Below are 13,198 nucleotides of genomic sequence, written 5' to 3' on the forward strand. Positions count from 1 at the left end.
ATCTTTTTCATAATCTTTGTATTTGGAGTGGATCATTACTTTGTATGGCTCATTTGTTGGTCACCAAGGTCACCAAACTGGCTTTCTCTTCAGTGATATTTTTCCTACTTTTGCTCCTGTGTTTGTCTGGAGATCCTGCATGTAACCATGGCCGCATTGATTACATGTGAAATCAGCTGTTAGCAGCCTGTAGCATGTCAATGCTAACTGGTGCAAGGCCAGATGTTTCCCCACAAGGTGAGGAGAAGGAGTTGAAGACGTCGTGCTGGTTCTCAGGTGTGAGCTAAGAAGTGACGACATCGACCTGTCCTTCCATCCATTGCTATTATATGAATGTAAGATCTATCTCCAATAAGATGGACAAGTTAGCTGTGCTAACCCAGCAACAGAGGGAATACCAGAAGGCAGAGTAGCATCATGCTATTCACAGACATGGCTAACGGAGGTAACACTGGACATCAACGCCATGTTGATGTGAGCAGACAGGATCCAGGAGACAGAGACTGAACAGACTGCTGAAGAAGCTCAGTCCTGGACCCTGTGGAGGTGGATGCTGGCTGAAAAGGAGAATAATGGACAAGCTGTCATCATCTATTTTATTATGGACCTTTTTGCATTTTCTATACACTTTCTTACTTTTGTTTTCTTGATTGCTGCTGTGGCTCCTCCTGAATTTCCCCTTGGGGGTAAATAAAGTATTTTCTTTTCTATTCTGTATTGGTTGAATCAAGCACTGGAAGCGTTTTGAGTCCAGTGGTCAGTTTTGCTGTGTGTCTCTCTAAGTCCTAATGAGCTCCTTCTCACTCTATCCCTCTCTTTTGTGCGGTGTGTCAATCTGAAACAGCACTGTGAGATACAAAAGGTACCATCCAACTCTTATTCTAAGGCAGTGCAAGCCTAACTGTTCCTCTCTGTCTTGTTTACATTTGAAGATAAGTCCTCTAATTAAAACTTAAACCGAAGAACCAAAAAAACACTGCAAGGCCTTAATTGAACTCATTCCCCTGCCAATAACTGAAAATTACTGGAGCAGATCGTTTGTAACTCGGTCTGCTTTTTCCAAACATACAAAGTTGTGATCCAACAACAGTAGTTACAGAAAGTTAAACGCTCAATTACAATTAAGCTCTTAATCACTCAGGTGTTAATAAAGGTGAGTTTTGTGGGAGTAAAAAGGTTTTTTAAAGATGCCAAATTTGAACTTCTTCTTCTTCTTTTTTTCTGACGCATCTTCTTTCACCTTAGCTCCAGGCTTATTAGACTGTACTGGTACTCTTGTCACACTGAAATCCAAATCTGAGTAAATATAGTCTCTCATCGTACCTTGGGACTCAGGCTAATTAAGACATACTGCAGCTGTTGTCACAAGAAGGTCCAAACAGTTAAAATCAACCATGTATTCTGGGACTGGAGCTCATTAAAACGCAGTAGAACTCATGTCTTAAGGACCAGTAACATTGTCTATCAACCTGAAAACTCAGGCCTATTAAAACATACTATTTTTGATACGTGCAAGATCACCGGTGTAATAGCTGCCAAACATTTATGAAACAGTTTGATGGGTGTAAATGTAGGTAGGAGGACATGTGAGAAGGGTACAGAGACATTGTGGTTATAGGAATGTTAAGATTTGTATACTCTAACTTAAAAAATAGATACAGCATGTAGGCGTAGACAACACTGAAGCTAACACATGCTCCTCTTCTGCCTCTGCACAGGAGCGTTCAGTCACAGACTCTCACCTTTGGCTGCTGCCCCTGTCAGCTAAATGCCAGCCAGATAAATCCCAAGGACTAAAAGTTAAATGGAATATTAATATTCTGACAAATCGAGCAGAAAGTCAAGCCAGTATTATGCTGAGCTCTCTCTTTGGTGATGACTTCTTTTCTGTCTTTTCCTTGCTTTAGTTTGTTCTTTGTTCAGGGCAAAATGAATGTGGTTCTTTGTCATCAAATGAATATCGTTGGCCTTTTTTTCCATTAACATTTACAATAAGAAAGTTAAAAAAAGCAACAAGAGGGCTTCTGCCGCACCTGTGGTTGAGTTCGCACCCTAAATATTTCTCCCTTTGTTAAATAAAAGATGGCACAATGGAGACCATGACACCTCAACAGCTTACACCACAGATTTTCATTATATTTATCAAAGCTCTGCTGCAATACTGAACAAATGATGTGTTCAAATTATTGTTTTGCCTCTAATCAATAGTATCCAGATATCTGGAAAATGAACAATATTTCTGGTCTGTCAAATGACCACGGACGAGATGAGGAGTTAATGCATAATCCAGCCTGCTCACCTTAGCAAGGCTTACATGTTAGGAAGGTATTTTACTGATAATGTCTAAAATCATTGTGCAGTTTGTTAGCATGCTAACAAATACAAACACAGGGTGTACAGCCATTCTCATACACTCTGCCTAGACGTCTATTGAAATGCATTGCAGAAAGTCAGTTTTCATCCAGTTTTATGAGTTTTTTCAGACAGTTTTAGTTTAAAAATGATTAAACTGTGTTCTGGGGGTACATGCAACTACAAGAGGCTGGGCAACAGGATGTTTTTCTTACCCTTTTCTAAGCCACATCTCAACCTAAAAAGTGTTTTTCTTAGGTTAAGTTGCGCAGTAGACCACAACATCAACTAAACCTGAATAAAATTAACAAGGATTTCTACGTCTGTTTTAAGTCAACATTGCATTAGAGGCAAATTACTGTCACTTTGCTGGAAATAAATATCTATAGTTATCAAGTTATATATAGTTATTTATAGCACTAGAACCACCACTGCAGTCTGACAGACAGTTTAGGATTTTGTGGTACCTTTTGTTTTTATATATATTCATAAATATTTATATATATATATATCAGTGGCGATTGCTCCAAGACTGCAAGGGAAGCTCAGCTTCCCCTAAAATGCCCCTAAAAAAAGTGGTGATATGTACCTTTCATTGACAAAATATGCCCTAGAATTCCTTCATCTTTTGTTCAGAATCAGCTACCTATCACAGGTAACTGGCTCAACCTCCTTCTCATTCATCTCCGCAGCGTCTCAGTGCTTTAACCCAGTCGGACACTGAGTGTCTTCTGACTTCAGCCGGGAAGCGTAGAGTGGGTTGTTCCACTGTGGAAACTGGACGGTCATTGCATAAACACTGGGCTTTGTCCCGCCCATTGGACGCTGAGCGTCTCTGGGGGTCTATGAGGCAGTGGGCTGGCCTGGACGCTCGGCTTCTGCATGATGATTGGATGATCTGTCTGAGGCCAAATACCTTTTTGATTGACAGTGAAATGAGCCAGTCAGTGATCTTGAAGTATAACCCTCCACCGGAGCATCTTCTGAGTTCTACATGTACTTGTTCTGGACTGATCCAGAGGCTTTATCTATCCCCGGCGAGTTGACTTTTCTTAAAAAAGACGAGCGTTGTGTTTAAAGATTCTCTCTCTTTTCACCAATAAGCAGCTACAGCTACGGCAGCGGAGCTTCTCTCCCTGTCACTCACACTTACAGCCTGTCGTAGTCTCACGAAGCAGCTCCAGCTGCTAGCAAGCTGGCATGGAGGGTAGAATTTACGTTTAAATAAATACACAAATTTATGAAGTAGGCCGGAAAAAATGAGCTTCCCCTCCTTGACTGACCAGCAGCCACCACAAATTATATATATATATATATATATATATATATATATATATATATATATATATATATATATATATATATATATATATATATATATATATATATATATATATATATATATATATATATACACATATATATATATACATATATATATATATATATATATATATATATATATATATATATATATATATATATATAAATATATATATATATATATATATATATATATATATATATATGTATACATACACATATTCACTTTCCCGAATTTTTGACTTCCCTTGTTGTGGTTTGATTAATCAGATTCAAGTGATTAGTAAGACAGCCAGGTTAAATACCCAAGTAAAGACTTAATAAACCCTCACTCAGCAGAATTATGCTAATGCTTTAATAATTAAATAATTTAACAGATATCACATTTTAATACCCTGACCCAAAGTCAGACAAGTTTCCTGCACAATTTTTGATATAACCCCCGCTGAATGGACTTGACACCACTCTAAGTTATAGAAGAGAGATCAAAGCAATAGATAGAAACAAGACAAGTCAAAGACACAAAGAGCAGCTGATCGTGAGAAAGATAAAGTGATGGAGAAGGTGACAGAAATCCAGACTCTCTTTACCGTCAGTGTCTTGGCCCAGACAGGTTGATAGCAGCAGCAGATAAAGGACTCCTGTTCCCATTATATTCAGCCATCTGACCCGGCCCCATGACAGCGGCCCCATTAAATGCGTCCGACCCATCTTCACCACCATGCTTCACCAAGCATCCAGCTGCTGAGAGGAGGAGACAGGAACACATGGACACAGGTCAGTTGCAATCATTATTAGATATATGATGCATGCAACATTAATAGCTGGCATTTTCTGGAGCACTGTGAATATCCTCGACCCATCTCTGCAGAAGAAAGCTCTGGATCAAAGTGCCCTCCATTACACCCAAAAGGTGAGCCGCCCTCACAAAGTTAAAGGGTAGATGCCAACTAACTTTTGTTTGTGGCTGCACTTTCATAGACAGCCTTCAGCATCAAAGCAAGCGAATGTTTCTTTTGCTAAGTAATATGCTAACCGTTATGACAACAACTTTGATTTCCCAGCAAAAAGTTAGGTAGTAGATTTCTATTTTGTTTTGGTTGCAATCAAAATCATGGAAAAATAAAACATGTTATTGCAAATTGTAAATGCATATAGTCAAAGAGCTTGTCTGACTGGCATTCAATCTGACCTTTGACCTTCAGGTTACACTCTACAAATCAAACCTCAAATAATAATGGATTAAAGGGGAAGAAGTAACTGCCAGAGCAAGATCAAATTATGGGTCATCTAGCTAATGAGTGTGGAACCAGATCATCTGTTCATACAAGGTGAAAGCAGGGGGAATGTGTGTGTGGCTCCTTTCTGACAATTCAATTTAGCTGGAGAAAATGACGGCTAGAAGGGGGAATAAAAAGTTCTGAATGCAGCTAGACAACCTGCAGGGGCGAAAAAAGTCTGCTTCTTACAGTTTTATAAGACTTAAAAAGTTCTGGGCTTCTATGGGATGCTGTAAGTGCCAAAATGTTGGCACGTACACTCAACTTCCATGAGGAAAAAAAAAAAGAGATTTCAGTTGTTTTTCAACATGTGATGCATACCTCACTTTGGGGGGTAGGAGTAACTTCAGAGGAGACCTGGTATGATTTCATCAAACCATAAATAATACATCTGGTAAGCTAGCATCTCTGACCCTGACATTAACTCTATCTTTTTAATGTATGTAGCATAATTAAAGCTAAAAGAAATGGTCACAGGAGACAGCAGATGAGAAATTTAACACTGAGTGTATCAAGGGAGCAACATATTCACATCCAGTCATGTTTCACACGGCTGTGTAAAAAATAGCTATTATAATTTTCAGTGCTTATAACCAATGAAAAAAAAAATGCCATTGGCCTAAACTTTTTCAGCACTGAGCTTACAGCCCTTTTGAAACATAGCCAGGCTGGCTGATGACAATTTTTAGTTGAAATCAGGACGGGGCAGGACCCCTGATTACAACTTTTCACTGTCAATGGCAGAAGTAGGGAAGGCATAATGCCCCCTTTGTCATGGCACATTTCGGAGGTTAATAAAATTTCCGTCATAGTCGGTTACATTTTCTTTGTAAAATGATCGTGAATAAAAACTAAGTATGTAAAATAGACTGAAGCTAAAACTAAAGGATGTGAAAGCAGCATGAATAAAATTAATTAGCCTAGTAATGGTGAGTGCCAGTGAGAAGTGTTCTTAAGAATGGGGACCTTAGGTGCTTCAAAGAAGTGTTATTATAATTTCCCATGTTTTGAATGTAGATGTTAAGTAATGATACTGGATGCCCATACTAAACGTGTGCAGGTTGTCAAACCACTACATAAAAAAAGAACAGCACAAGATTTGGACATTGTTTGTGGAATGACTAGGTCATCCCATATGACATATTGGGGAACAGGCCCCAAACAACAAAGAGAGGGCAGGAGAAGAGTTGTCATTAAAGGCAAAGTGAGGAGTGTCCCGATTTTGAAGCATCCTTCCAAGATTAAGATTCTGCTTCATTCTGATGAAGGAAAAAAGTAGTTACAGACACCCAACAGTCCAAACAGTTGGTTACAATAAACACTGTTGTTCAGTAAACACAGACAGAGCTAAGCAACTGTCTCCATTCCACATTCTGACATACATGCTGCTAAGGAACCGTATCTTTGCAACAAAACCCTTTGTGCACCTTAACGCCACTTTACACGGTTTACATGATGAACCCCATATGCCTGTCTGCTCTCACACATGCTAGAATTACCATGAAATATACATGCAGAGGCTGTGCTCAGTGGGCATCTGGCCTAGAATGACTTAGTGTGTTTGTTTGCAGGAGTGTTTAAGCCAGGATTCATTAGATAGAATAGTTGTCACATTGTCTTCAACTATAAAAAAGCTCCATAGTCTGTTAAAATCAGTCAGACAAAAAAAATATAAAATATGTTTTAATAAGTTGGCTTTGTGACAAAGCTAGCTTTGACCTCCCTTTGTCTGTCTTAATGGAAACCTAAGCTCTGCTTTAGTAAACTCTTGCTGTCTATAAGTTGCATTTAAATGTACCATTTCTAAAGTAACTTCAGCCACAAGGTAATTTTAGCTCAATCCCATACTGCAACCCCCTCTTTAAAACTGAAGCAAAGTTTAAAGAAGGGGTAGTAAGTAACAGTAGAATGATATTTTCTCAAGACTCCACTGAAAGGAGGTCATCACATAAAGATACCCTAATAGGTTCATGGCAAATTGGATGGACAAATTGGCAAAGCTCGGCCCTCAACAGGCCTCAGAGGACTGGCCAGTCAGAAGGAAGGGGGTTTGTGGAGCAGAAATCCTTAAAGAGACAGTACTTAAAACTAAACTATTAAGACACAGGGTGAACAAAAGTGTTTACAAAACATCAGTGTAAGAAAAATATGGATCTCTTTGAGATTTTGAACTTTAGGGGGTACCAGACAGATAGTATAACGCCTAAAAATGCACCATACCCCCTCTTTAAAGTTGAGATAGACATTGACCAATTTTTTTGCCACTTGTTGAGTCAACATGAACTTTTTTTCATTACTCTTTCAGGTGAATCTCTGAGTATCTTACTCCACCCTCTTTGACATCATGGCAGCCAGTCTTATTACACTTCTAATGATGCAACCTCTGGCTAACTAACCATCTAAGTGCTCCACTGTGTAATCTGTCATTACTTTTAAATTAAAGTACAACAATGTACTTGGGTATTACTTTTAGCATGGCTAATTTAAGCCCAAAAATAGCAACAATTTATAGTATGACTCATCTAATAGAACTAAAATCATGTTTTGTTCCAGTCTTTGCAGTAACACTGATAATAGTCTTCATCCTACAGACAGATATTGCTTTAAATTGAACCTTATCTGAGATTAAACTCAGCTGCTCTCATTCAGCAGGAGCAACATTAACCACTTAACATCACTCCAAATCTGCCGCCTGTTTAATTAGAACTGATTTATGTAAGTTCCCATGGCAGACATTACTGTGACAGAGTCAGATTACTACTGGCCTGCCCCCTGAATGGAGATGGAGTTGGCTGACAAGGAAAATGTGATTGTGATATTCTATCAAACCCCAGAGGTGAGATCCAGCAGTCACGGGGGCAGCTTACTGAGGGAGTATGGACTCACAGTGCCACTCTGCTGCTCTAAACCAGACTTAATTGAGTTTTGCAAATTAACCATGGTAGTAATAGCATGCAGGTGTGGTGGACCCTGATCAAGACACAGTAGAGTGTCAGAGGAAGCCCTAAGAGGGCGATGATTACACCTCTGACATTGTTGAGATGGAGAAAGCAGATGGTATTTTTTGTCTGTGGCAAGGATATTTGTGAATTACCATCAAGACTTAAATCTCAGGAATTCTTACAGGTCCATATTGCCTTTCTGCCTTCCCTGCTGATGAGCCTTGGGGAAAACTGTGGTAGTTTTTAATAAGGCTTCATCCCCCAGGCAACTCGTCTTCAATTGGAGACTCTGGGGGTCCTATTGGTGAAAAAGTAATTGGTGTTTTTGAGGCTAGTCTGGCATTAGAAGCATCTGTGTGAACAACATACTTCAAATTACAGGAGAACAAAAAAGTTATACTGTGCCAGACCTAATTGCAGCATTGAAATAATGCGTTTGAAACGGCCCTCTGTAAACAAATACATTACCAAGCATACAGTTTTTTAATAGAATATATAAGAGGTAGGGAGAGGATATGGCCTAGCAATAAGTGTGAGCTCCAGCCCAAACAGCCACCTCAGCCCAAATAAACAGACTCCACAACATCTCTCAACAGACTGTCCTCTCCTTCTTTTTTTGTGTTTGGGTATACTGGGAGCTATATTTGAATAGCACTTCCTCTTGGGTCAGAGCGCTTCCAAAACACATTCATACTCTGATGGGATGGGCTGCCATGGAAGGTACCTGTCAATCCCTTTCACACAACAATGGAACAGCCACTGGGAGCACTTAGGGGTTCAGAGTCTTCGACATGTGGCAAGAATTGACATTTTAATTGAGAGACAACTGACTTTCACACATGTGCCACAGCTGATCAGCGCAAGTGTCTTCCATTCTCTCCCATATCAGTCGAGAACTACCATTTAGTGGGGTAGAGCTGGAATGTTTGCACAAAGCACTCAACTCCTGAGGTGCCATGTGTCTAACTTGACAATAGGTGCCAAATTGACAACTTTGGTGGTGCACTGGCTCTTGCTGTACATCTATCCTTACCTATAGCCAAGCTTGGGTCTAAGGGTCATGGGGATGTTAAGTAGGTAATGTAACTTCTCAGTATAGAAACTGTGACAAGGACACGGATGAGATGGTTTTCTTTACTTAGTGTTTGTCCTTCTCATGAGAGCACTAGTACACAGTTTATTTCTGAATGAAGAGTCTAAGGCCAAACCCATGACATGTTGGGCCTCTATTTTGAGGGCCAAGGGGAAGGGGAACTTCAGTTGGACTGAGCGGCAAAACAGACCCCACTTAGCATTGCGGGGAGCAGCAGTAAGCACGGTGAGGCTGGGAAAAATGTGGAATATGACATGAAATTAAGGATAGTTGGGCTCAACATTGATTTGTTAAAGCCACCAAAGGACCAGGGGTCCACGAACATCGGCATGTGGCCAGATATCATATTCTGACATTTGTACCTGATTTCAACACCAGGAAAACACACAATGCAAAGCCTGATAGCTACAAAAGCCTCTATATGATTCACTTTACAGTTAACAGTGTATTGACCCAAGTGAATACATGTATTATCTCTTTGCACTTTTGGTATTTAACATAGATTGCATTAAAAATAGACGTATCATCTCTATGACAGTATTTAAGTATAGCTAATATCAAATACTTTCCACAACACAGCTACAACTGCTTGTGTTGGAGTTTCCCCTTATTTGGAAAACTGGGTTTGCCTTAGTTTATGTTAGGTTAAAAATCACGTCAAGTACAAGCTTCATAATCACACAAGGACGAAAATGTTTCAGTTATGAAAAAAAAATAAATGAATTATGCAAACATTTAGAGAATTAAATAATGATTTAACCCTTTTATCCTTTAACTCTTTTAATTATTTATCCCCCTTCAAAAGAGCATAGATTAACGTTAACTGACAAAATAGGAACCGCAAATCCAGCTATCGTTGCCTGGATTGTTTCTGTAAATTGCAGTAGTTTCTCTTCTCTTTGTCTTTCAATACCCTGTCAAAAGATTGTCTGACTGCTTTTCAAACATGTTCATTCAATGACTTGCGCAACAGCTCTTCCCCATTTTTGATTTTGTTTTAGAGTTTAAACGGTATTCATGCCAACGCTGCCCCTCATCTTCCTCTTTCTGCCACACAGTGGGCGTAAACGCAGCAACTTCAACTTGCTGTGCAATCACGTGCATACCCTCTATAGCAGTGTTAGGTAAATCGTTATTATGAGCAATTTCAAAATACAACCAACAATTCAAAACATGGCTAATATTAATGTGAAGTAGTAAAGGGTTCTATATCTGATTTAAAAAAAAAATGATATCATGGGAAATTTGTCCCATTGATTTTGAGTGAGGTCTCGATTTGTCTTCATATCAAGAGCTGTGTAGCCCTTCCCCGCGATCTTGCATATCATTGGGACACATCTTCACTACACCAACGCCCACAAAACCAAGGGCTAAGGGGTAGAATTGGGATTGGCCCTCAGTCTTGAACTGCACTTGTAATGGGAGTTTAGAAAGTGCTTTATATAGAGAGGTCATCAGGGCCCAGGCACTAAATGGTGTAGAGATCTGTATCTGCTAGGATTGTTACATGTTTGAAGGGCCTGAACATGGTCAAAAGTGAATATTCTGATAGATACTTGAGGACGTGGCTGTGGCAACTCCTCAAAGTTGGGTTATTGAAACAGGAAATAGTTTTTATTAAACCCAGTTGTGCGATAACTACTGTTGTGAACAACATTAATACTGGTCTTCCAAATATCAACACAGAGGTTAAATATAAAGTTCAGCTTTTAAAATGCTGGTTGACACTTCTCATTCAACATTTTAATAGAGCATGACTCAAACTTCATCTGGAAACACTGAGAAAAGAAAAGTCAGTTACAGAGGAAATCTTCTGTGAAGAATTTGCCCACTTAGTGGAATAATACTTTCAACAACCTCTGCTACAACCTTGGAACCAACAGTGATTCACTCCCAGATGTCAAACATCTTTGCTTAATAACTTCACATTGACAAAACAGCAGCATACCCAGAATAGATTTGTTTGATAGAATAACCTCTTCAAAAGAGTTCATCTGGTTCCAACAAGAGAACACAGAAAACAGACGGGCTTTACTTTTATTAGTGATGAATGAAAATGAAAGTTTGCTCAGTCTGGCTCACAACAACGAGCATCTCACAAATTAGATGTTCTTGTTCCGCTTTTATTTAGAAGGTCAGAGATGTTTTTATTTTGAATCTTTTTGATCCTTTTAGATGTTTTTTTCAAAATTGTTTGACTTCACTGGGTTTATATTCTGATGCGGACTAGTCTCAAGCAAATCTTAAAACAAGACTGTGTCTCTAGTGTCATAGAAAAAGCAAGTCAGAGTTTGGATATCTAAGCCCATACCATGATCATTTCCTAAACTAAACTGTGGCTATGAGTGAAAGAAGCTACAACCTGAGGCAGTTTTTGTTCCTTTGGGTTTGGAAAAAGACCAGATACAGTTCAAGACAAAATTCTAAAACTACAACCAAAAACCCCGTCGCAAATGAGCTGGATAATTATGTTCAGCACAGACCATACAAAGGTTGTATGCTAACCTGTCTGAAATGGATGGGTCCAGATGTCATAACATTAAGAGTATGGGCTTGCATTTTTGCTTAATTTACAGTCTAGACCTGTCGCTATTTACTTCAGGTGTTTTTGCCTCTTGATTTAATAAATGTATACTGCACAGGACTAAGAAGACCACTGAAATAGATACATGTTTTATTGATGGTCTGACCCACAGGAAATGAATAAGGAAAACAGTTATCAGAGGGGGTGTTGTGCTTCCAGTATATAAAACATGGCTACAAACTAACAATGCTGGATGTTCATATGAAATATGCACAGATTTGTATGTTGTAGAAATCCCTGAATCTCTTTATCTGCTCAAATAAATAAATGAATAAATAAATAAAATAAAATAAAATAAAAAATGATAAAGAGTCTTTATGAGACTGAAATGATGAGGTTATTGCATGACTGGTCATGACAAACTGGGGGACAGGCTTGAAACACAAAGGTCTGCCAAAAGGTCTGCCCATGGCTGGACCAGTCAAAAGAAAGGGGGTTTGTAGAGTGGGGAGTTTTAAAGACACAGCAGCTAAAATGAAGCATTTCATGCAGCGGCTGGGATGAGGGTTTTCAAAAACACCAGTGTGTGAAAAGTAAGGTTTTCTTTTGAGATTTGAATCACACTAAGATACTATGGGAGTACCAGAGGGACTGGATAAAGCCTTAAAAAGCCTTTTCAAGGGCTTCTAATGACATCCTTGCTGCTGCACCCAATCGTCACCAGACGACATTGGTAAGGCTCATTCTCTGTACCACCTTTACAGCTGTCTGCAGGATACAACAGTTCTGTCTTGGGAAGAGTGTGATTAGAGCCATGTAAGTACTAGCATTAACATCAAACAAACGGCTGGTTCTTGAGATGGAAAAGGGTCAACAAAGGAAATGCAAGGGAGAGGGGCAAGGGATAGACTGACCTCTGGATGATAGTTACCTGTTTACATTATCCCTTCAGACCCCAGGCCACACAATAACAACTGCTTCCAAATAAGCTGTATTTCATTTCATTAATATAGACCCAGCTACATGTAGCTTACCAGGTAATTTGTGTTTACACACTCTAATTTCCTTTATCTTATTCTTTTATTTTTAAGATTCATTCATTCATTCGTTTTCTGAACCCCTTATCCTGTTCAGGGTCGCTGGTGGCTGAAGCCTGTCCCAGCTGTCATTGGGTGAGAGGAGGGATACACCCTGGACTGGTCGCCAGTCAATCACAGGGCTGACACATAGACAGACAACCTTTCATGCACACGCTTACACTTACAGCCAATTTAGAGTGTTCAATTAACCTGATGAGCAAACAGAAAGCTGGGAATCGAACCCGGGACCTTATTGCTGTGAGGCTGCAGTACTAACTGTTGCGACACCGCGCAGCCCTGTACTGAAGAATTGAAGATTATATAATAAAATGATATACAGTTAATTCTTAAGTCTGTGCATTGGTGGGGTTTGACAGTGGGGTTTTGGGATTTGATAGAACTTTATTTGTCATTGCAATAAGTACGACATTTCAGGGGCAGGGGGGTTCACATAGGGTGTAAAACTAGCCAGACCACCTCTGTTAGTCAGGTTCATCAGGTAAATGTCCAATGTCTGCAGCCTGTCTGTGTTGCTGTTGAGTAACTTTGACTGGTGAATGATGGCCAAGCTGTCATCATCTATTTCTTATGGACCTTTTTGCACT

The 13,198-nt window shown here is 39.4% G+C and overlaps 1 protein-coding gene across 1 annotated transcript in view; it reads right to left on the reverse strand.

Annotated features, from left to right (window-relative positions):
• pcdh15b (protocadherin-related 15b) overlaps positions 1-13,198 on the reverse strand; it is a 281,925-nt gene that overhangs the window by 229,258 nt on the left and 39,469 nt on the right. Inside the window, exon 2 of the mRNA XM_074662917.1 lies at positions 4,266-4,419. Within this exon, the coding sequence (XP_074519018.1) occupies positions 4,266-4,398 (133 nt within the window). The 5' untranslated portion in view covers positions 4,399-4,419. The remainder of the gene's footprint in view (positions 1-4,265; positions 4,420-13,198) is intronic.

This window comes from Halichoeres trimaculatus, unplaced genomic scaffold (genome assembly GCF_033239565.1).
Source record: "Halichoeres trimaculatus isolate MK-OKI-2021-1 unplaced genomic scaffold, fHalTri1.1 fHalTri1_scaffold_23, whole genome shotgun sequence".
Lineage (NCBI taxonomy): Eukaryota > Metazoa > Chordata > Actinopteri > Labriformes > Labridae > Halichoeres > Halichoeres trimaculatus.